This window comes from Somniosus microcephalus, chromosome 3, assembly GCF_052327205.1.
Source record: "Somniosus microcephalus isolate GS21.2 chromosome 3, FLI_Smic_1.0, whole genome shotgun sequence".
In the NCBI taxonomy this organism is placed as follows: domain Eukaryota; kingdom Metazoa; phylum Chordata; class Chondrichthyes; order Squaliformes; family Somniosidae; genus Somniosus; species Somniosus microcephalus.
In genome coordinates, this window is record NC_140989.1 from 18,994,547 (window position 1) to 19,019,884 (window position 25,338).

At 50.3% G+C, this 25,338-nt stretch overlaps 1 protein-coding gene across 6 annotated transcripts in view; it reads right to left on the reverse strand.

The window, feature by feature from the left end:
* Positions 1–25,338, reverse strand: part of adgrg6 (adhesion G protein-coupled receptor G6) — a 171,907-nt gene that overhangs the window by 40,460 nt on the left and 106,109 nt on the right. For all 6 annotated transcript variants that reach the window (XM_085979249.1, XM_085979248.1, XM_085979245.1 and 3 more), the window contains 7 exons: positions 21,725–21,846; positions 19,457–19,661; positions 17,238–17,403; positions 15,364–15,507; positions 5,646–5,759; positions 3,668–3,713; positions 191–297 (listed from right to left, as the gene is read on the reverse strand). In XM_085979249.1, the coding sequence (XP_085835375.1) occupies positions 191–297; positions 3,668–3,713; positions 5,646–5,759; positions 15,364–15,507; positions 17,238–17,403; positions 19,457–19,661; positions 21,725–21,846 (904 nt within the window). The remainder of the gene's footprint in view (positions 1–190; positions 298–3,667; positions 3,714–5,645; positions 5,760–15,363; positions 15,508–17,237; positions 17,404–19,456; positions 19,662–21,724; positions 21,847–25,338) is intronic.

Consider the following 25,338-nt stretch of genomic DNA (forward strand, 5'->3'; position numbering starts at 1 on the left):
CCCATCATGTCTGTGCCGGCCCTTTGTTAGAGCAACCCCACTGCTCCGCATTTGCCATTGCCCTGTCTCTTCCTTGACATCGATGTATATCGCCTCATGCGTCATCTCATCACATGTAAATCAGATCGGTCTCTGGTGTTCCACAAGCGATGTTCCTCCTCCCTAACTCTTTGCAAAATATAACTCTTACCAGCAGGACTCCAAAGTGTGTGAGGTGATGGCACAAGCAAATGGTTTCGTTTGCATTGGACTCCGGATCGGCATGACAACCTCGAGTATTCCAGCCACCACTGCCATCTGCAGGAATGAAGCATTAAACAGTGAGGCAATGGTCCTGAATGAAGAGGTTGCAAGTGATCGCAAAGGGTCTCGTGCTACACTCCCACTGTGAACTTTACAAAGCGTTAAAGATGGATGAGTGAGTTTAGATATCCAGGGACTGGAAGGTCCCGACTTTTGATTCTCAGTTTCTGCTAAATTGCTTCATTCACATCCAAATTACTGTAGATAGTATTGTCTTTCAGAAAATTCATTCTGGGCTAGAGTATATGAGTAACTTGAGACATGACAGGTGGTAAGTGTAGCCTTCTTGTGACTTTGGAACTATGGGGGCAAAAATTGAGTCGCGCCCTTTGGGGCGTTAACTTCGCTGGGGCGCTACTTTAAGCGCCCTGTAATAGTTGGCGCCCCCACGCCCGAAATTCAATGGTAGTGCCCCAAAAAGGAGGCGGGGTGCTACTGGAAGCGCTCCCCCTCCCTCTTGGGGCGCTCCCAGGGAATATTGCGGCGCTACGTGCTGCAGCGCCACGCACGCCGGCACGTAGCGCCGCGGTACTGCTGGCCTCCCTCCCCTGATTAAAGGAGAGGGGCCTTGCAAAGTGCGACCCGGGGCCCAGCCGGGCCACCAGGGATCAGGGTGCCGGCAGAAGAGCCCGGCACCCAAGAAGAGTGCCGGGCTGCCCGATCGCATCCGGGATAGCAGGGTGAGCAGGTGCTGGCAGGCGGCCAGCAAAAAAAATGGCCGCCCAGCACCTCCCCTTTAAATATCGCCGCCCCGGCCGCCCCCTGACCCTGTCGGACATAGCGTCCAGTGGTTCGCCATGGGCCGCGACCGAAGTTTGCGGCCGGGGCGCGATTGGAGCGCTGCGTATGGCGATGACATCATCGCGGAGGCGCAGCGCCACAGGGCGCTACTGGCTATCGCCGCCGCTAACCTCCCGCTGAATTTCATGCCTGTCGTAGACTCATTGATATTGAGATTGATTGCTATGATTAGTCAATAACTCCATTATCATTGGATCATGCGACTACCAGGATGGTAGAAGGCGAACCAGATGGACCTTGGTCTTTATCCGTCCAGTGATTCCTATTTTCCTTGGTTTGCTGACCTCAGCCCGTGTAGTACTGAGTATTATAATTTGCCCTTGGCGCTCCCGGATTATGGAGGACAAAATTGGCCGGCATTCCCGCTCCGGATCGCTACCCTGGTGGAATGTTGGGGTGAAGATGGGATCGGGCTTGGCTGTGATGCCCCCATGATGGAATAGCATGTCAACACCGAGGGCTGACTCATGAACAACGGCAACTCGGGCAAGGTGCTCGAGAGTGACGGATGCCCGTGGAACCACAAACCCGGCATTGAGTCAACGCCTTCAGGAAAGGACAGAAGGGATGTAAACTGGTGAAAAAGCAGAAACACTCAGTGTCACGATCGAGTAGCCATCTCCAACGGATGGTAGAGTAGGCTCTGTCTGGGGCGTGACTGGACACATTCGGCATGAGTTGTTAATCAGTTTGACTGAGAAGTGCGACCAAAGAAATAAGACAAATTGAGCACATGCCAGGCCACAACTCCCTCAAACTGCAAGCAGACTAATGCCCAGGTTTAGAGGACCAAGTTATGAGGGAAAACTGGAGAAACTTGGGCCTTGACAGGAGGTGTCTGAGCAGTGACCTTATAATATGTAAGACTGCAAACAGTGCGGAAAAAGTATATCCAGCAAATAAATTTAAGTTAATTTACGAGATTAAGTCAAGAGGACAAAGTTCGAATTAGGAAAAGGCAAATTTAGAGATATTAGAAAGTTCTTCTTCACATAAAGAGTGGCCAACACACAGATTAGTCTCCTAGATAGAGTGGTGAATCATTTGAGAACCAATTGGATGTTGCAATAGGGGAGGGACTTTACGGTCATTAAGATGGGCCGAATGGCCTTGCCCTCCGTAATTATTGCGTGACTTGTTTGAGCATGAAGAATACCCCCAAATAGATTCTAGATACCCTTAGCCCAACAACTCCTTTTAACTCGGGGATTGCCCCTGCATTGAAGGGGGCAGACTCTACACAGGCCATCTCCTTCGGTCAGACTCCAGTGCTTGGGCTCAGTGCCCAGGCCAACCTCCAAAAGGTGGCTGGCTGGAAATGACTCTTGTCGGTGTGAGTGCCTGCTCCTTTCATGTGGTTGAATGACATTCCCCCGTCGGACAGTTTAAATGGGTCGATGGCGCCTTTGACCCAGGAATGTCAGCTTTACGCATTAAACAATGTCCCACTGACATCACCGACGGAAATTCCCCAGCTAGTACCGATACTGAGGCCAAGAGACAGTTATCAGTGGGTTATTGACGTGACTCAAGTGCCAACTCCAATCAGTAACTAGTGTGGTTTAGACTATTCCTCAAAGCTGTAGGCACCTATTACTCTACCATCCAGAATGGAAAATCCCACTTATAGTTCACTCCCAATGCACAGACTTCTAATGGATCAAACTCCTTCCTACTCATTCCGAACGGATTGAATTCCAATGCACTAGAGAGGGTACAGAGGAGATTTACGAGGGTGTTGCCAGGACTGGAGAATTTTAACTATGAGGAAAGATTGGACAGGCTGGGGTTATTTACTTTGGAACAGAGGAGGTTGAGGAGAGATTTAATTGAGCTGTACAAAACTATGAGGGGCCTCGATAGAGTGGATAGGAAGGACCTCTTTCCCTCAGTTCAACAACCAGGGGCCATAGATTTATAGTAATTGGTAGAAGGATTTGAGGGGAGTTGAGGAGAACTTATTTCACCCAGAGGGTGGTGGGGGTCTGGAACTCACTGCCTGAAAGGGTGATAGAAGCAGAAACATTCATCGCATTTAAAAAGTACTTGGATGTGCACTTGAAGTGCCGTAACCTGCAGGGCTACAGACCAAGTGCTGGAAAGTGGGATTAGGTTGGATAGCTCTTTGTCGGCCAGCACGGACACGATGGCCTCCTTCTGTGCCTTAAATTTCTATGATTCTATGGACCGGGCCTTATCCCGTTTGGTCCCATTGTACAGCATTCATTATCGAAACAAATGTAAAAAAAAATCCTAATCCAAATTTAAATGCCCCGAAAACCTCCCTGACCCCCCGAATGTTTTTATTATCAAAGCACAGGAAACTCAATATATTCCCCTTGCTGCCAATCTCCGCTGAGGTTTAATCCCGTTTGTGTGGGATGTAAGTTTCTATTCAGTATTTCCCACTGGTTAATGTTCAGAGTTGCTGAGTTGAGTTGAAATTGGCCGTGGGATAAAGGAGTATCAAACACTTTGGTTTATATCCGTGGTTCTGTGGGCCTACTGATCCTGACCTCACAGTAATTGCTTGTGAAACAATGATAAATAATCCCTTACTTACTGTTTAATGTTAAATCCCAGAAGGCACATATCGGCTTAAACTGTTCCTGTTAAAGAGACAAGAATTCAGAAACATGAGACTGTGAGGTCTCAGTGAGACCGAGCATGCCAGTCACAACAGAGTGGAAAATAATTCTGAAAAAAAAGATCTTGCATTTTGTATGGCGCCTTTCACGACTTTAAGGCGTCCCAAAGCGCTTTACGGCCAGTTGAAGTGTAGTCACTGTTGTAATGTAGGGAAATGCGGCAGCCAATTTGCGCACAGCATGCTCCCACAAACAGCAAGGTGATAAATGGCCAGATAATCTGCTTTTAGTGATGTTGATTGAGGGACCATGGACCATGTACAGCAGGCACCTCAAAGCACTGGAGAGGTACCACCAACGCTGCCTCCGCAAGATCCTACAAATCCATTGGCAGGATAGGCGCGCCAACCTCGGTGTTCTTGCTCAGGCCAACATCCCCAGCATCGAAGCTTTGACCACACTCGATCAGCTCCGATGGACGGGTCACATTGTCCGCATGCCCGATACGAGACTCCCAAATCAAGCGCTCTACTCGGAGCTCCGGCACGGCAAGAGAGCCCCAGGTGGGCAGAGGAAACACTTCAAGGACACCCTCAAAGCCTCCTTGAAAAAGTGCAACATCCCCACCGGCACCTGGGAATCCCTGGCCCAAGACCGCACAAAGTGGAGGAGAAGCATCCGGGAAGGCGCCGAACACCTCGAGTCTCTTCGCCGGGAGCAAGCGGAAGCCAAGCGCAGGCAGCGCAAGGAGCGCACGTCAACCCAAGCACCCCACCCGCCCGCCCCTTCAACCACCGTCTGCCTCACCTGTGACAGAGACTGTAGGTCCCGCATTGGACTCATCAGTCACCTGAGAACTCATTTTTAATGTGGAAGCAAGTCCTCCTCGGTTCCGAGGAACTGCCTAAGAAGAAGAAATATTGGCCCAGGACACCAGGGAGAACTCCCCATAACTTTTTCAAAATAGTGCCATGGGATCTTTTACTTTTACCATGGAGGGCAGACATCTCATCCGAAAGACGGTGTCTCCGACAGTGCAACACTCCCTCCCTGCGCTGGAGTGTCAGCCACAAGACTTCGAAGATAACATATCATTAAAGTATTGCAGCACCGCTAATATCCTGAAGGTGGAGAAGGTGAGCTATTAGAATTCACTTTTGTCTGCAGTGACACCAACCGGTAGGTCTTGGTACTGAATACCTCGGCTCTCAATGGCTGCTTTTACAGCTCGTTCTTTTTGTTAATTGGCAGTTTTACTGAAAGGGATGAACAGTTGGATTCAACCAGAAAGTATATGCGTTTGCGGAGTCGGGTGGGGGCAAAATCGGGCTTGGCCACGATGCTCCTCATGGCCAAACAGCCGCTCGATGCTGACCCCTGAAGAGGCGGTCATTTGCATGAAGTATCAGAGGCAGCCAGTGCCCTTGGGACATACCCCAACTGGAACTGTTCTCTTTTGAGCAGAGAAGTTTAAGAGGAGATTTAATTGAGGTGTTCCAAAATCATGAGGGGTTTTGATTAGAGTAAATAAGGAGATACAGTTTCCGCTGGCGGAAGGGTCGGTAACCAGAGGACACAGATTTAAGGTAATTGGCAAAAGAACCAGAGGGGAGATGAGGAGTTTTTTTTTTACGCAGCGAATTGTTGTGATCTGGAATGCGCTGCCTGAAAGGGTGGTGGAAGCAGATTCAACAGTAACTTTCAAAAGAGAATTGGATAAATGCTTGAAGAGGAAAAATGTGCAGGTCTATGGGGAAAGAGCAGGGGGGAGTGGGACTAATTGGAGAGCTCTTTCAAAGAGCCGGCACAGGCACGATGGGCCGAATGGCCTCCTTCTGTGCTGTATGATTCTATTTAGTTAATGCCTTCAGTAGATGAGGGGCAAACATTACAAAAAAGAATTTTGACAACTCTCAGGAACGAATGCTGTCACTTGCTACAAGTTGATCTTACCTCAGGCTGTCTGTGTTTAATTCTGATCTTTACTGGGTTGGAGAGGTTATTGATACTGATGTTTCCCACACTGCTCGCAATCACAAAACTCTGCAGAGCAAATCCTCCTGGGTCCTATCAAATTAGAGAAGAAACATTCATATGCGACTCTCAAAATGTTGCAGAACTGTCAACAGAAATACCAGCATTTATTGCCCATCCCTAAATGCCCTCGAGAAGGTGGTGGTGAGCCGCCTTCTTGAACCGCTGCAGTCCGTGTGGTGAAGGTACTCCCACAGTGCTGTTAGGGAGGGAGTTCCAGGGTTTTGACGCACCGACGATGAAGGAACAGGCGATATACTTCTAAGTCAGTGTGTGACTTGGAGGGGAACTTGGAGGTGGTGGTGTTCCCATGCGCCTGCTGCCCTTGTCCATCTAGGTGGTAGAGGTCGCGGGTTTGGGAGGTGAACTGAACTGGGCAATGTAACGCAAGGTCACAAAGACCTGTTTCTGATGGACTCCCTCCCATCCATTGATCACCTCCAACCAGCACCATCAGTGGTCCGATACAGCGAGTGATTCCAAGGGTCAGGAATACTGTTCTGAATAAAATGTTGGTGGAGGAAAAAATGCAAGTCTTGTAATTCCATCCAGAGACAGGCGGAGCAGAAAGTTACTGAAAGAGAGTGAGGGAGCGAGAGAGAGGGAGAGAGAGAGAGATAGGCTGAGAGAGATGGGAAACAGAGAGAGACTGAGCGAGAGATAGAGAAACACTTACATTGAGAGAGATGGGAAATACAGTCAGACAGGGCGATGGGGGAGAGACAGCTTGACTGAGAGATAGTGAGATGGAATCAGACAGAAAAATGTAAAACAGAGAGAGAGACTGAGATAGACAGGGAAACAGTCATAATGAGAGAGATGGGAAACAGACAGAGAGAGATAGGGAGAGAGAGTCAGACAGAGAGAGATAGGGAGAGAGTCAGACAGAGAGAGATAGGGGAGAGAGAGTCAGACAGAGAGAGATAGGGAGAGAGAGTCAGACTGAGAGAAATAGGGAGAGAGAGCCAGACTGAGAGAAATAGGGAGAGAGAGCCAGACAGAGAGAGATAGGGGGAGAGAGTCAGACAGAGAGAGATAGGGAGAGAGTCAGACAGAGAGAGATAGGGAGAGAGAGTCAGACTGAGAGAGATAGGGGAGAGAGTCAGACAGAGAGAGATAGGGAGAGAGTCAGACAGAGAGAGATAGGGAGAGAGAGTCAGACTGAGAGAGATAGGGAGAGAGAGTCAGACTGAGAGAGATAGGGAGAGAGAGTCAGACTGAGAGAGATAGGGAGAGAGAGTCAGACTGAGAGAGATAGGGAGAAAGAGTCAGACTGAGAGAGATAGGGAGAGAGTCAGACAGAGAGAGATAGGGAGAGAGAGTCAAACAGAGAGATAGGGAGAGAGAGTCAGACAGAGAGAGATAGGGAGAGAGAGTCAGACTGAGAGAGATAGGGAGAGAGTCAGACTGAGAGAGATAGGGGAGAGAGTCAGACAGAGAGAGATAGGGAGAGAGTCAGACAGAGAGAGATAGGGAGAGAGAGTCAGACTGAGAGAGATAGGGAGAGAGAGTCAGACTGAGAGAGATAGGGAGAGAGAGTCAGACTGAGAGAGATAGGGAGAGAGAGTCAGACTGAGAGAGATAGGGAGAGAGAGTCAGACTGAGAGAGATAGGGAGAGAGTCAGACAGAGAGAGATAGGGAGAGAGAGTCAAACAGAGAGATAGGGAGAGAGTCAGACAGAGAGAGATAGGGAGAGAGAGTCAGACTGAGAGAGATAGGGAGAGAGAGTCAGACTGAGAGAGATAGGGAGAGAGTCAGACAGAGAGAGATAGGGAGAGAGAGTCAGACAGAGAGAGATAGGGAGAGAGTCAGACAGAGAGAGATAGGGAGAGAGTCAGACTGAGAGAGATAGGGAGAGAGTCAGACAGAGAGAGATAGGGAGAGAGTCAGACTGAGAGAGATAGGGAGAGAGTCAGACTGAGAGAGATAGGGAGAGAGAGTCAGACAGAGAGAGATAGGGAGAGAGAGTCAGACAGAGAGAGATAGGGAGAGAGAGTCAGACAGAGAGAGATAGGGAGAGAGTCAGACAGAGAGAGATAGGGAGAGAGTCAGACAGAGAGAGATAGGGAGAGAGTCAGACAGAGAGAGATAGGGAGAGAGTCAGACAGAGAGAGATAGGGAGAGAGTCAGACAGAGAGAGATAGGGAGAGAGTCAGACTGAGAGAGATAGGGGAGAGAGTCAGACAGAGAGAGATAGGGAGAGAGAGTCAGACTGAGAGAAATAGGGAGAGAGAGTCAGACAGAGAGAGATAGGGAGAGAGAGTCAGACAGAGAGAGATAGGGAGAGAGAGTCAGACAGAGAGAGATAGGGAGAGATTCAGACTGAGAAAGATGGAGAGAGTCAGACAGAGAGAGATAGGGAGAGAGTCAGACAGAGAGAGTTGGAGAGAGTCAGACAGAGAGAGATGGAGAGAGTCAGACAGAGAGAGATAGGGAGAGAGTCAGACAGGGAGATGGAGAGAGAGTCAGGCTGAGAGAGATAGGGGAGAGAGTCAGACAGAGAGAGATAGGGAGAGAGAGTCAGACTGAGAGAGATGGAGAGAGAGAGAGAGAGAGAGAGAGAGAACAATCTACAGCACCCGGCCTCACCCTATATGAATCCAAGGTTAAATTCCTCCTCTATGCAGACGACCTGGTTCTGCTGTCACCAACTAAGGAGGGTCTACAGCAGAACCTGGATCTGCTGGAGTCGTTCTGTCAGACCTGGGCCCTGACAATAAACCCCCAAAAAACCAAAGTCCTTGTGTTCCAGCAAGGATCCAGACATCAGGGACCCAAAATAAATCTCACACTAGGAACAACTAAAATCGAACAAACCACTAACTACACATACCTGGGCATAAAAATCAGCTCTACGGGAAATTTCAAACTGGCTGTGAATGAACTGAAAGAGAAAGCTAGAAGGGCTTTCCATGCCACTAAAAGATCAATGCAAATAGAAATCCCAATTAGCATTTGGCTAAAAATTTTCAAATCAGTAATTGAACCAATTGCACTCTATGGCAGTGAGGTGTGGGGACCGCTAACACAAGAAGAATTTGCAAAATGGGACAAACACCCAATTGAGATCCTACATGCAGAATTCTGTAAAAGTATCCTCCGGACTCAAAGGAAAACCGTAAACAATGCATGCAGGGCAGAACTAGGCCAATATCCACTAATAATTACTATCCAAAAAAGGGCCACCAAATTTTGGAAACACCTAAAAATGAGCAACCCCCACTGCTATCATTACGAAGCCTTGAAATGCCAAGAGAGGACCATAAAGAAGAACACCCTCAGTCAACTAGTCCTGGGACTCAGTGAAGCAACCACTAACACTACTAACAATAACCAGCCCCAGGACAGTGACATCGTAGCACAGAAAACTCGACCCAACACAATTGTCACAAGCAAAAGGAAAAATACCTGTCATATTGGGCAGAAACAACAAAAACCCAAAGCAAACTCAATTGCTACTTGGCCCTAAACAGACAATACAACATGGCTGAGTACCTGACCTTGGTAAAGGATAACAAACTGAGAAAAGCCTTGACAAGGTACAGACTTAGTGAACATAGCCTCGCGATCGAAAAAGGCAGACACAGGCAGACCCGGCTGCCAAGAGAGGACAGGATATGCTCTCACTGCAGTCAGGGAGTGGTGGAGACAGAGATGCACTTCCTCACAGCCTATGGAAAATATCAGGGCATCAGGGAGAATTTCTACCAAAAATTCTCACAAATATGCCCTGAATTCAGAAATCTGAATGACAGCCAAAAACTCCCATACCTACTAGGGGAAGAGAGAAACTGTGTAACACTAGCGGCACACTATGTTACAGCTTGCCATAAACAGAGGGACAACCAGTAAACCTAAGAAAAGCGTATATATAAATTATGCGAATGTATATTTATACACTCAGGGAAAAAGCTGTTTATACACTGTATGAATAGATCTGCGTTTATGTGTTCAACCATAAATGTATTTTGATGCTTTGGCAACATAAGATGTACCTTACCATGCCAATAAAGCGATTTGAATTGAATTGAATTGAATTGAATTGAATTGAGAGAGAGTCAGACAGAGAGAGATAGGGAGAGAGAGTCAGACAGAGAGAGATAGGGAGAGAGTCAGACAGAGAGAGATAGGGAGAGAGAGTCAGACTGAGAGAGATAGGGTGAGAGTCAGACAGAGAGAGATAGGGTAGAGAGTCAGACTGAGAGAGATAGGGAGAGAGAGTCAGACTGAAAGAGATAGGGATAGAGTCAGACAGAGAGAGATAGGGAGAGAGAGTCAGACTGAGAGAGATAGGGAGAGAGTCAGACAGAGAGAGATAGGGAGAGAGAGTCAGACAGAGAGAGATAGGGAGAGAGTCAGACAGAGAGAGATAGGGAGAGAGTCAGACTGAGAGAGATAGGGAGAGAGTCAGACAGAGAGAGATAGGGAGAGAGTCAGACTGAGAGAGATAGGGAGAGAGTCAGACTGAGAGAGATAGGGAGAGAGAGTCAGACAGAGAGAGATAGGGAGAGAGAGTCAGACAGAGAGAGATAGGGAGAGAGAGTCAGACAGAGAGAGATAGGGAGAGAGTCAGACAGAGAGAGATAGGGAGAGAGTCAGACAGAGAGAGATAGGGAGAGAGTCAGACAGAGAGAGATGGAGAGAGAGTCAGACAGAGAAAGATGGAGAGAGTCAGACAGAGAGAGATAGGGGAGAGAGTCAGACAGAGAGAGATGGAGAGAGAGTCAGACAGAGAGAGATGGAGAGAGAGTCAGACAGAGAGATGGAGAGAAAGTCAGACAGAGAGAGATGGAGAGAGAGAGTCAGACAGAGAGAGATAGGGAGAGAGTCAGACAGAGAGAGATAGGGAGAGAGTCAGACAGAGAGAGATGGAGAGAGAGTCAGACAGAGAGAGATGGAGAGAGAGTCAGACAGAGAGATGGAGAGAAAGTCAGACAGAGAGATAGGGAGAGAGAGTCAGACAGAGAGAGATAGGGAGAGAGTCAGACAGAGAGAGATAGGGAGAGAGTCAGACAGAGAGAGATGGAGAGAGAGTCAGACAGAGAGATGGAGAGAAAGTCAGACAGAGAGAGATAGGGAGAGAGTCAGACAGAGAGAGATAGGGAGAGAGTCAGACTGAGAGAGATAGGGAGAGAGAGTCAGACAGAGAGAGATAGGGAGAGAGAGTCAGACTGAAAGAGATAGGGGAGAGAGAGTCAGACAGAGAGAGATAGGGAGAGAGAGTCAGACTGAGAGAGATAGGGAGAGAGTCAGACAGAGAGAGATAGGGAGAGAGAGCCAGACAGAGAGAGATAGGGGGAGAGAGTCAGACAGAGAGAGATAGGTAGAGAGAGTCAGACAGAGAGAGATAGGGAGAGAGAGTCAAACTGAGAGAGATAGGGAGAGTCAGACAGAGAGCGATAGGGGAGAGAGTCAGACAGAGAGAGATAGGGAGAGAGTCAGACAGAGAGAGATAGGGAGAGAGAGTCAGACTGAGAGAGATAGGGAGAGAGAGTCAGACTGAGAGAGATAGGGAGAGAGAGTCAGACTGAGAGAGATAGGGAGAGAGAGTCAGACTGAGAGAGATAGGGAGAGAGTCAGACAGAGAGAGATAGGGAGAGAGTCAGACAGAGAGAGATAGGGAGAGAGTCAGACTGAGAGAGATAGGGAGAGAGTCAGACAGAGAGAGATGGAGAGAGAGTCAGACTGAGAGAGATGGGGAGAGAGTCAGACAGAGAGAGATGGGGAGAGAGAGTCAGACTGAGAGAGATGGGGAGAGAGTCAGACTGAGAGAGATAGGGGAGAGAGTCAGATTCTGAGAGAGATAGGGGAGAGAGCAACCAAGGAGGGTCTAAGGCAGAACCTGGATCTGTTGGAGTCGTTCTGCCAGACCTGGGCCCTGACAATAAATCCCCCAAAAACCAAAATCCTTGTGTTCCAGCAAAGATCCAGACATCAGGGACCCAAAATAAATTTCACACTAGGAACAACCAAAATTGAACAAACCACTAACTACACATACTTGGGCTTAAAAATCAGTTCTATGGGAAATTTTCATCTGGCTGTGAATGAACTGAAAGAGAAAGCAAGAAGGGCTTTCTATGCCATTAAAAAATCAATCCAAATAGAAATCCCAATTAGCATTTGGCTCAAAATTTTTAAATCAGTAATTGAACCAATTGCACTCTATGGCAGTGAGGTGTGGGGACCGCTAACACAACAAGAATTTGCAAAATGGGACAAACACCCAATTGAGATCCTACATGCAGAATTCTGTAAAATTATCCTCCGGACTCAAAGGAAAACCGTAAACAATGCATGCAGGGCAGAACTAGGCCAATATCCATTAATAATCACTATCCAAAAAAGAGCCACCAAATTTTGGAAACACCTAAAAATGAGCAACCCCCACTGCTATCATTACGAAGCCCTGAAATGCCAAGAGAGGACCATAAAGAAGAATACCCTCAGTCAACTAGTCCTGGGACTCAGTGAAGTAACTACTAACACTATTAACAATAACCAGCCCCAGGACAGTGACAGCGTAACACAAAGAATTCGACCCAACACAATCGTCACTAAGCAAAAGGAAAAATATCTGTCATATTGGGCAGAAACAACAAAAACCCAAAACAAACTCAATTGCTACTTGGCCCTAAACAGACAATACAACATGGCTGATTACCTGACCATGGTAAAGGATAGCAAACTGAGAAAAACCTTGACAATGTACAGACTTAGTGAACATAGCCTGGCGATCGAAAAAGGTAGACACAGGCAGACCCGGCTACCAAGAGAGGACAGGATATGCTCTCACTGCAGCCAGGGAGTGGTGGAGACAGAGTTGCACTTCCTCACAGCTTGTAGAAAATATCAGGGCACAAGGGAGAATTTCTACCCAAAATTCACAAAAATATGCCCGGAATTCAGAAATTTGAATGACGACCAAAAACTCCCATATCTACTAGGGGAAGAGAGAAATTGTGTAACCTTAGCGGCACACTATGTTACAGCTTGCCATAAACAGATGGACAACCACTAAATATAAGAAAAGAGTATATACAAATTATATGAATGTATATTTATACACTCAGGGATATATCTGTTAATACACTGTATGGATAGATCTGTATTTATGTGTTCAACCATGAATGTTTTTCGATGCTTTGGCAAAATAAGATGTACCTTGTCATGCCAATAAAGCGATTTGAATTGAATTGAATTGAATTGAGAGAGAGTCAGACAGAGAGAGATAGGGAGAGAGTCAGACAGAGAGAGATGGAGAGATTCAGACAGAGAGAGATAGGGAGAGAGAGTCAGACAGAGAGAGATGGGGAGAGAGTCAGACTGAGAGAGATAGAGAGAGAGAGTCAGACAGAGGGAGATAGGGAGAGAGAGTCAGACTGAGAGAGATGGAGAGAGAGTCAGACAGAGAGAGATGGGGAGAGAGTCAGACAGAGAGAGATAGGGAGAGAGTCAGACTGAGAGAGATGGGGAGAGAGTCAGACAGAGAGAGATAGGGAGAGAGAGTCAGACAGAGAGAGATAGGGAGAGAGAGTCAGACAGAGAGAGATGGAGAGAGAGTCAGACAGAGAGAGATAGGGAGAGAGTCAGACTGAGAGAGATAGGGAGAGAGAGTCAGACAGAGAGATAGGGAGAGAGTCAGACTGAGAGAGATAGGGAGAGAGAGTCAGACAGAGAGATAGGGAGAGAGAGTCAGACAGAGAGAGATAGGGAGAGAGAGTCAGACAGAGAGAGATAGGGAGAGAGTCAGACAGAGAGAGATAGGGAGAGTCAGACTGAGAGATAGGGAGAGAGTCAGACTGAGAGAGATGGGGAGAGAGTCAGACTGAGAGAGATGGAGAGAGAGTCAGACAGAGAGAGATAGGGAGAGAGTCAGACTGAGAGAGATGGAGAGAGTCAGACAGAGAGAGATAGGGAGAGAGTCAGACTGAGAGAGATAGGGAGAGAGTCAGACTGAGAGATGGAGAGAGAATCAGACTGAGAGAGATGGAGAGAGAGTCAGATTCTGAGAGATGGGGTAACAGAGATCCATACAAAACAGTAAGATACCAGATTTGTTGCCTGCTTGTGCTGACTTGAATATTCTCAGAATTTGAATTCAGTTTAAAAAAGGATCTGGAAATAAAATGCTGGAATCAGTAAAAGTGACCATGAAGCTGTTGGATTTTCGTAAAAACCCAACTGGTTCACTCATGTCCTTACCCAGTCTGGCCCTCTATGTGACTCCAGTCCAACACCAGTATGGTGGAGACTTAATTGCCTTCTGACGTGATCTAGCAAGCTCAGGGCAACTCGGAGATGGGCAACTTTACCTGCGATGCTCACATCCCGAGAATGAACTAAAAAAAGAATTAAGGGGGAAAAATTGAGTCGCGCCCCATTTGGGGAGCTAACGTCACCGGGGCGCTACTTTTAGTGCCCCGAAAAAGTTAGTGCCCCCGCGCCCGAAATTCACCGGTAGCGCCCCAAGAGGGAGGTGGGGCGCTACTGGAAGCACCTCGCCTCCCTCTTGGGGTGCTGCGAGTGAATATCGCGGCGCCACGTGCAGCAACACCACGCTCCAGCATGTCGCGCCGCGGTACTGCAAGCCTTCCTCCCCTTCTTAAAGGGGAGGGGCCTAGCGCAGCACGACCCGGGGCCCAGCTGGGCCACCAGGGATCGGAGTGCCGGCAAAAGAGCCCGGCACTCAAGAGAAGTGCCAGGCTCACGGAGCGCAGCCGGCACTCCACGGGGGGGCTGCAGAGGAGGTTGGGGACGGCAATGGGGGCAGGTGCTGACAGGCGGCCAGCAACAAAAATGGCCGCCCGGCACCTTCCCTTTAATTAGCGCCGCCCCGGCCGCAGGTCAGCCCCCCTGACCCCGTCGGACATAGCGGCCGGCGGTAAGTCAGGGGGCGCTACCGAAGATCGCGGCCGGGGCGCGAGCGGGGCGCTGCGCATGGCGATGACGACATCGCCAGCGGCGCAGCACCACGGGGTGCTAATGGTTACCGCTGCCGCTAACCTCCCGCTGAATTTCGCAGGCGGCGTTAGCGGCATCGCGCCCGGGCGCTAATTGCTCTGCGCACCATCAGCGCCCTCTTATGGCGTTAACGGGAGGGGCAAATCAACCGAATTTCTCCCCCCAAGTCTCTGTGCTTCTTGCAAGTCAGGAGAAAGTTAGTTCGGGGCAACGTGCCCCCTAAGCTGCGTGGGCGCGGGGGGCAATGCAGCAAACAGGAGGTCCCGCGCAGGCCGCTCACCAGCTGTTCCGTTGGAAAAGATACCGTGCATGCGCAGCAAATTTAAAGGGACCGCACACCAAACATAAATATTAGAGGGAACATTGGTCAGTGTTCCTGCGCCTGATCTCTATTTAATGGCCCCTGCTGGATAAGGCTCGGTTGTAATGCTCCCTTTGTCAACAGACTAGCCAACACTCGCCGGCAAGCATCACACGTGAAGCGCGGCCACTTGGTGAAAGACAGGAGGGATAACTGTCCCACGCCACCTGTCCCAGTGCAACCGGGCTTCAGCGAAATGAGCCAGCACCATCAGGAATGGGGGGGGGGATGGTGAATATTGGCGATGTGGGGAGGAACGACCCTCGAACACAATAGACGTAACGTACATGCGCCGAGCGCTCATCCCTTGCCTGAAAGAGTCCCGTTTTACTGAAGAAGGCAAACTGAGTCCTCGAGACCGCGCTGAGCTCGTCATCAGTCAGCTGTTCAAAGAGGCCAGGGGGCAACTCGATTTCAGCCAGGGCCTCACCCCCGGGATCCCCTTCAAAATTAACCTGCGGACAAGAATGTTAGAGACATCAATCACACTGTGACAATGGAGGGGGGTAATCACCTCTGAGAACCTTGAACCCACAGAGCTCATCATTCATCCTTAGCCCTTCTCCCCACCCCGCTTCAAGCAGGGACTTGCGTTACCAGCATTCCTTTATTGGGGAGGGAGTTTCACCACAAGGACCCCTTTTAAAGAGGGAGACCCAACCTTTGGAGCCCTTTTCATCTTGGGAATCTCAGGAGTTGGATATATTTCTTAAGGCTAAAGGGATCAAGGGATAGGGAGAGAAGGCAGGGACAGGGTACTGAGTTCGGATGATCAGCCATGATCTCACTGAATGGCGGAGCAGGCTCGAGGGGCCGAATGGCCTACTCTTGCTCCTATATTTTATGTTTCAATGCAATCTCACCATCGGGGCTCCTTTTTAAAGAGGGATTTTCATCACAAAAACCACTTTCAAAGAGGAAGGCTTCCAACTGAGGTCCATTTTAAAGAGGGACTCTCACCATTAGAGAATGGGTGTTTAAGGTGGCGGATGGGGTGCCGATCAAGTGAACTGAGTTTGTCCTGGATGGCGTTGAGCTTCTTGAGTGTTGTTGGAGCTGCACTCACCCAGGCAAGTGGAGAGTATTCCATCACACTCCTTACTTGTGCCTTGGAGGCGGTGGACAGGCTTGCTCTAGTAGCCATGGCTATAATGTGAGGACAGGATCAGGTTTGGCTACGATGTTCTGAAGACCGAATTGCCTGCTGACCCTCCATGTTGAGATGCACACGGAAAATAGTCAATTGGCCATGTCTGATCCCATGGAAGCTTAGCCCAACATGAGGTAGAGCCTTCAGGCAGAGAAGGAGAGGGGGGAAAGCATTTTGGGGGAACCCCACACAGTAGAATGAGCAGTGTTACTGTAAGGTAATGGCCCGGAATTTGCAGTCAGCGGCAAAGCGACGGCGCTCGCCGCTGACCTCGAAGAAAGCTGCCCACAAAGATCTAGCGATCTCTGTGGCGTGAATTTGAGCTCTCCCCGACCTTTGCCAAATCAAGCGAATCCTAAGCGTCCAGAAACAGTGATGTTATCAAGCTGGCTAAGCAGCCAATCACACTGAAGAATTCTCACAGGCAGCAAACCAGGAAATAAAATGCACAGAATCTAATTTACTTTCTATAAACTTTACATAGAACGAAATAAAGATTGGGGCATACATATATGATTAAGGTAGAAGCTGAAATATCATTAAAAAACTTTTTTTTAATTACATGAATAACTTGTAATTCTTAATCATATTAATGGAAAAATGTGACATTGCACAAATATAAAATTAAAATTTCAGGGCCAGAACAGTTGTTCAGCAGTCAGTACACCGTTAAAAACCCAGTTACACCTCTTTCAACAAGGTTTAAAGTTTTAGGGAGTTTTTAACACCGATATTCCATCATAAAAGGGGAATTTTTCATCCTTAAATGTGAGTTCAACTGATTGCCAGCTCTGGGGAGCAGGGAATGACTGACCGCAATTTCAGGATTTCCGCTTTCATCTGCGCATACGCTAAATCCTGAAGTTGCGTTGTTAATGACAGCGAATGCTGACAGTTTAGTCGTCATTACCACTGCAAAATCCAGGCCACAATTTATTACAGACATATTCCACAAAGCACAGTTATTCTCAACTTCATTATTTGTGATTTGTACTGTCCTGTCCATGAGTGTGTTTCCCAGTCACGCTGCCTCACCTCCAGCTCAGAGTCTCCATTCTGAGAGCCCACACGGAAGGAGGTCCCAGTGTAATTCCCAGAGTCGACGGCAGAGATCCCAATGGCCAGGTTCCGGGTGGTGATGCTCACTGACGGTCCAGTGAAGATCAGCTTGATGGCCAAACGGTCTACGGTACTCAAAGCCCTGCCCGTAAAAGAAACCGCAAGCAAAGTGTGATCAGATCTGAACTTAATTGTCAGCCGTGGCTCGGTGGGTAGCACTCTCGCCTCAGAGTCAGAAGGTTTGGGTTCAAGTCCTGCTCTGGAGCACATGATCTAGGCTGGCACTCCAGTGCAGTGCTGAGGGAGTGCTACACTTTCGGGGGTGCCAGCTTTCAGATGAGACATTAAACCGAGGCCCCGTCTCAGGTGGGTGCAAAAGATCCCATGGCATTATTTCGAACAAGAGCAGGGGAGTTCTCCCCGGTGCCCTGGCCAATATTTATCTCCCAACCAACATGGCTAAAACAGATGGGCCTAGAAATTCGGTGGTGCCGCAAACGGGGCGTCCAGCTTGTCTGGGCGCCGGAATTACCGCTGCGATCGGAGCCGTTGCGCCCGCCGGAAATTCATCTTGAGCACCCCAAGGAGGATGCGGGGCGCTGCTCGAGGTGCTCCGCGTCCCTCTTAGGGCGCTGAAACTGAATATCGCAGCGCCACACGCTGCGGCACGGCGCGCTGCGATACTGCAGGCCTTCCTCCCCTTCTTAAGGGGGAGGGGCTGCACCAGCGCGATGACCGATCGCGAGTGCCGGCAAAAGAGCCTGGCACCGAGGAGAAGTGCCGGACTCTCGGGACACAGCCGGCATTGCCCGGGGGGGGGGTGATCAGGAGGCCGGGGACGGAGGTGCTGGCAGGCGGCCACTGGAAAAAATGGCCACCCCGCACCTCCACCTTAATTTGCGCCACTGCCGCCACAGGTAGGCCCCGTGAACCGGGCGTGATTTGCGACCGGCGTTACAGAGGCGGGCGCGAACAGATATCGCGATCGGGGCGGTGGCGGGGCGCTGCACACACCGATGATGTCATTGGTGGCGGCGCAGCACTACAGGCTAACGCCGCCATTAGCGCCCCGCTAAATATCGCGGGAGGCATGCCCAGTGGCGCTAAAGCCACTGAGTGCCCTCTTTAGGCGCTAACTGGTAGCACAGCCCACCGAATTTTTCCCCCATGATCTGGCAATTTATTTCATTGCTGTTTGTGGGAGCTTGCTGTGCGCAAATTGGCTGCCGCGATTCCTACATTACAGCAGAGACTACACTGCAAAAGTACTTCATTGGCTGTAAAGCACTTTGTAATGTCCTGAGGTCGTGAAAGGCGAGGCCCCGTCTGCTCTCTCAGGTGGACACAAAAGATCCCATGGTACTTTTTGAAGAAGAGCAGGGGAGTTCTCCCCGGTCTCCTGGGCAATATTTATCCCGCAACCAGCATCACTAAATCAAATTTTCTGGTCAGGATCTCATTGCTGTTTGTGGGAGCTTGCTGTGTGGAAATTGGTTGCTGCGCTTCCCTACATTACAGCAGAGGCTACGCTTCAAAAGTACTTCATTGGCTGTAAAGTGCTTTGGGGCATCCGGAGGTCATGACAGGCGCTATATAAATACAAGTTCTTCCTTTAACTTCTAACATTGCGACGTGACCCGTTAACCTGTTCACGAGGCCCCTGATTGTCAACCGGTAAATATGCTGCTCAGTGCAAAACCGAGCCAGGAAGGTCCCAGGAGCTGAGGCATCAGCGTTGATGCCTATCTTCCCAGGCCACACATCTATGGCTGCCAAAGTGTAGTCCTCAACTAGTGCCTCTGCGAGCTGTACACGAGGAGGTGTATGGCAGCAAGTTAGAGATGCCTTTCCTTCTCGCTCCCACTCGCTATAGGTATAGACTGGGATGATTAGATACACAATAGTTCCTGTGTTACTTGCAGCATGGATTATGGTTTGTTTGAGGTACAGCAGGCCAGGGTTGAATAGTGGAGATGTAAGGATGAGTCAGTATTTTGGGGGGTCAGACAATGTGCGTAGAGAACTTTTCCTGAGGCGATTAAGTGGATTGGTAGAATCCGCAATGAGATTGATTAGACATGGGAAACAATGGAGCTTGTTGGGACCTTCCATCATGCCATACTTTCTTACATGTTCTCAATCAGCAGAGAAACTGATACATCCATCGTCTGCAGTTCCACCCGAGAGGTACTCACACTTGGGAAGATGTGACCAGCGCGGTGTCGGAGCTCGAAAGAATATTGGACAGAACAGTCAGCACCGTCGACGCCAAGGTTGAGTTGATCTCCGACACGATTACGATCTGCTTCAGCGTCTCCACCAGCTTGTCCACTTCTTCCCGGGTGAGATTCTTGTCCGCGGTTAAATCGAGAAGCTGATTGGCTACATCAGCCGCGTTGTCTGCAGGAAGTAGCAAAAATCGTTAAGAGGATTTCTAACAGCGGAGGATCATGGGAAGATCAGTGAAGGATCATGGGAAGGTCAGTGAAGGATCATGGGAAGGTCAGCAGAGGAACATGGGAAGGTCAGTACAGGATCATGGGAAGGTCGATGAAGGATCATGGGAAGGTCAGTGAAGGATCATGGGAAGGTCAGCACAGGATCATGGGAAGGTCGGTGAAGGATCATGGGAAGGTCAGAGCAGGATCATGGGTGAGCACAGAAACATAGGTCAGTGCAGGATCATAAGTCAGCGCAGGTTCATGGGAGATCAGCGCAAGACCTTGGAAGATCAGGCGAAATACAGCACAGGTTCAACTGTACCTATGCAACAAGGTGTACATAGTTGTATCTGTACATCTACATAATATTTATGCATGTGTGCACTTTAACATGCAGTAAGTGTGCTGCACACTCATAGTACAATATCTACAATATTGTAAGTTATGTGTGTGTATTGACATATCACTTGCACCTAGAGCAGAGTATCTGTACAATATATATATAGATCGGTGGGGAATGGAGATCGGTGGGGAATAGAGATCACTGGGGAGTGGAGATCACTGGGGAATGGAGAGCGGTGGGAAATGGAGATCGGCGGAGAACGGAGATCGGCGGAGAACGGAGATCGGCGGGGAACGGAGATCGGCGGGGAACGGAGATCGGCGGGGAACGGAGATCGGCGGGGAACGGAGGTCGGCGGGGAACGGAGGTCGGCGGGGAACGGAGGTCGGCGGGGAACGGAGGTCGGCGGGGAACGGAGGTCGGCGGGGAACGGAGGTCGGCGGGGAACGGAGGTCGGCGGGGAACGGAGGTCGGCGGGGAACGGAGGTCGGCGGGGAACGGAGGTCGGCGGGGAACGGAGGTCGGCGGGGAACGGAGGTCGGCGGGGAACGGAGGTCGGCGGGGAACGGAGGTCGGCGGGGAACGGAGGTCGGCGGGGAACGGAGGTCGGCGGGGAACGGAGGTCGGTGGGGAACGGAGGTCGGTGGGGAACGGAGAACACTGGGGAATGGAGATCGGTGGGGAATGGAGATCGGTGGTGAATGGAGATCGGTGGGGAATGGAGATCGGTGGGGAATGGAGATCGGTGGAGAATGGAGATCGCTTGAGAATGGAGATCGGTGGGGAATGGAGATCAGAGGAGAATGGAGATCGGTGGAGAACGGAGATCACTGGGGAACGGAGATCACTGGGGAACGGAGATCACTGGGGAACGGAGATCGGTGGGGAACGGAGATCGGTGGAGAACGGAGATCGGTGGAGAACGGAGATCGGTGGGGAACGGAGATCGGTGGGGAACGGAGATCGGTGGGGAACGGAGATCCTGGGGAATGGACATCGGTGGGGAATGGACATCGGTGGGGAACGGAGATCGGTGGGGAACGGAGATCGGTGGAGAACGGAGATCGTGGGGAACGGAGATCGGTGGAGAACCGAGATCGGTGGAGAACGGAGATCGGTGGGGAACGGAGATCGGTGGGGAACGGAGATCGGTGGGGAACGGAGATCGGTGGGGAACGGAGATCGGTGGGGAACGGAGATCGGTGGGGAACGGAGATCGGTGGGGAACGGAGATCGGTGGGGAACGGAGATCGGTGGGGAACGGAGATCGGTGGGGAACGGAGATCGGTGGGGAACGGAGATCGGTGGGGAATGGAGATCGGTGGGGAATGGAGATCGGTGGGGAATGGATAGTGGTGGGTTATTGTCGGACACCACACCCAAATAGGACCGACAGTGCGTATCTGAAAGCTATTCATCTGTGGGAGCATCGCAGCCAGTTCTGATCCCGGCCACTTGCCCTTGCGGGTGGTAGTTACTGGATAGCCATCAGGAGCAATAACCTTGGCTGATTTGTTAACGCCCTGCCTAGCCCAATTGTTGTATCCAGCTATCACACGACACAAGCCTGCCCTCCATCATGGAATCTTCCTGACCCATAAAGCCTAGAACCATACGCTTGCCCACTGACCCATCCTTCCTTGAGAAGCGGAGTAGCCAGTGACTCCGATGGCAATTACCTGCAGACACTAATGGAATGTTTTCAATGTCGCTGCCATTTGGGCTGGCAGTCGGAACCGTCGAACAGTTGCTCAGGTCAGGTGGCTCCCAGTAAGACGTGTAGTTCTGCATGTTTAAAACACTGAACAAACAAACAAAAAAATATTATTCTATATGCAGAAATCACTAAAAACAAGTGGACAGGTACAAAAGAAATTCAAAAAGGCTAATGGAACGTTGGCCCTTATCTCTAGGGAGCTGGAATAGAAAGGGGTGGAAGTTACTCCATACTTGTATAAAGCTCTGGTTAGGCCGATTCTGGAGTGGCTGCGTTCAGTTGTGGGCAACGCACCCCAGGAAGGATATATTGACCTTGGAGGGGGGGCAGCGCAGATTCACCAGAACGATACCGGGACTCAAAGGATTCAATTATGAGGACAGGTTGTATAGACTAGACTTGTATTCACTTGAGTGTCAAAGATTAAAGGGTGATCTGATCAAGGTGTTTAAGATGATTCAAGGATTTGATAGGATGGATAGAGATAAACTATTTCCTCTGATGGGGGAGCCCAGAACAAGGCGGCATAACCTTAAAATTAGAGCTAGGCCGTTCAAAGGGGTGATGTCAGGAAGCACCTCCTCACACAAAGGGTGGTGGAAATCTGGAACTCTCTCCCCCAAAAAGCTGCTGATGCTGGGGGTCAATTAAAAATTTCAAGAGATTTGTATATTTTCAAGATATTAAGGGGAACAGATAGGAGAGATAGAGAGAAAGTATTTCTGCTGGTTGGGGAATCTAGGACTAGGGGGCATAGTCTAAAAATTAGAGCCAGACCTTTCAGGAGTGAAATTAGGAAACACTTCTACCCACAAAGGGTGGTAGAAGTTTGGAACTCTCTTCCACATACGTCAATTGATGCTGGATCAATTGTTAACTTAAAATCTGAGATTGATAGATTTTTGTCAACCAAAGATATGAAGGGATATGGGCCAAAGGCGGGTATATGGAGTTAGATCGCAGTTCAGCCACGATCTCACTGTTCCCAGGTTCCTATGTTCATAGAAGATAGGAGCAGGAGTAGGCCTTTCGGCCCCTCGAGCCTGCTCCACCATTTAATGAGATCGTGGCTGATCATCCAAATTCAGTACCCTGTCCCTGCCTTCTCCCATATCCCTTGATCCCTTTAGCCTAAGAAATATATCTAACTCCTTCTTGAATATATTTAACTAGCTGGAGTGCCCGGCGGTGCCGAGGGTTTTTTGAGGGCATGTTGTTGTTGGAAGAGAGAGAGAGAGAGAGACACTGGGGGGAGTAGAGAGAGACGGGGGGGAGAGAGAGAGAGAGACTGGGGGGGGGGGGGGGGAGAGAGAGAGAGAGACTGGGGGGGAGAGAGAGCGAGAGAGGCTGCGGGGGAGAGAGACTGGGGGGAAGAGAGAGAGAGAGAGAGACTGGGGGGAAGAGAGAGAGAGAGAGACTGGGGAGAAGAGAGAGAGAGACTGGGGGAAGAGAGAGAGAGAGACGGGGGAGTGAGAGAGAGAGAGACTGGGGGGAAGACGAGAGAGAGAGAGAGAGAGACTGGGGGGGGGAGAGAGAGAGAGAGAGAGAGACTGGGGGGAGAAGAGACGGGGGGAAGAGAGAGAGAGAGAGAGAGACTGGGGGGAGAAGAGAGAGATGGGGGGGGAAGAGAGAGACTGCTGGATTTAGTTCGGGATTAGCCTGGAGAGAGAGGAGGGGAAGGAATGCCTCAGGCCCGGCCCGATGGACCCCTGCGAAGGAAGGAAGGAATGAAGAAGGCGAGCTCTCCCTCCCTCTCCCACCCCCTCACTCTTTCCCTCCCTCACCCCTCTCTCTCTCCCTCCCCCCTCTCTCCCTGCCCCTGTCTCTCCCCCTCCCTCCCCGCTCTCTTCCCTCCCTCTCTCTCCCTCCCTCTCTCTCCCTCCCTCTCTCTCCCTCCCGTCTCCCTCTCCTCTCCCTGCCTCTCTCCCTCCCTCCCCCTCTCTCTCTCCCTCCCCCTGTCTCTCCCTGCTTTCCTCTCCGTCCCTCCCTCCCCTCTCCCTCCCTCCCCGCTCCCTCCCTCCCTAGCGCCTGAGGCCCGGACACTGAACCGAGCCCCGGGACCGGGCGAAGAGGGGAAAGGCCGAGTCCCCGGCCCTCGGGCGCAAACGGAGCCGAGCCCCAGGACCGGGCCGAGGGGGGGGGGAGAGCCCGAGTCCCCGGCCGCAAACGGAGCCGAGCCCCGAGACCGGGCCGAGTGGGGGAAAGCCCTAGTCCCCGGCCGCAAACGGAGCCGAGCCCCGGGACCGGGCCGAGGGGGGGAAAGCCCGAGTCCCCGGCCGCAAACGGAGCCGAGGACCGGGGCCGAGTGACCCCAACTCACCTCCCGCTAGGCTCCGTCCCGCCCCGCCAGCCTTTACCAAGATGGCGGCGATGGCTGCGCTTGGCTCCGCTCCGCCAGCCTTTACCAAGATGGCGGCGATCGCGAGCCGCTGGTTTGGAATCGGGCCCAGCGGGACAGGCGGTGCCTAGCTCGGGCGTGGCTGGCGAGGAGAGGCCAAGGCTTCGAGGCCGAGGGGGTGAAAGCCGGAGTCCCCTTTGCAAATGGATTTTTTTTTCTTTTAAAACCAACTTATTTTTGCTGGGAATCTATATTTAATGTGTCAATACTAATGAATCAACAATTTCCTCACCTCCATTACCATTTTTTGAGCTTGAGGCCCGGCAGGTGTTTAATGGCCGCCACTCACCTCAGCTCAGCTCCCGCTCGGCAGTTTGAACGATTAGGCCCCTCCCACAAATGCCATGAAACACCCCCCAATTGGTCAACCATCACGTCCCTCAACGCTAATGAGCGGTAGGATTGGTCAACCACTAATGAGCGGATTTTGTCCTTTTTTTGAACGTTTTTTGTGTAGTGTCCGAACAAATTTTGTCTGACCAAAAAGTAAATACACCTATTACACTCCCCTAATGATAAGCTTTCTTTTGATATAACATGTGTGTAGGTACGCTCTATAACTTTTGAGTGTATAGCGGTCAGACAAACAGACAAACAGACAAACCAACTCTTTCTTTATATCTATATATATAAATCGGTACTTCTGTCATTCTGTCTGTCATTCTGTCATTCTGTCTTTCTGTCTGTCATCGCCTGTGCGTCTGGCGGGCTATGCGCTCGAAAGTTACAGGGCCTACCTACGCGCGCGTTACCTCAAAGAAAGCTTACGCTTCCGAGACGGTTTTAAGCGTATTTACGTTTCGGCTGGGCTAAAATCGCGCCCGCGGTATCCCAAAAACCTTCAACATTCCACTCATTATCCGCTCATTAGCGACAGAGTGACCTCGAGCTCGACCAATCGTACGCCGGGTTGCTGGCGTGTGCCGCCGGGCCAATCGGTGCATGTGTGGCCGGGCCTTATCGTTCTGAACCGAGGTGAGTCGCCGCCATCTTGATTCCAAACTTTTCCTTTCTTTTTCCCGCTTTCTGCGTCTTAAAAAAAAACGTTGCTTTTAAAACACATATTGTTTTTAAAAAAAATGATTTAGAAAGTAATTAACTTATCTAATCTCATTAATTTTCCTACCTTTCCCCGTTTTTCCAGGTAGGCCTAGAAGCCTCGGCGTCTCCTCATCTCT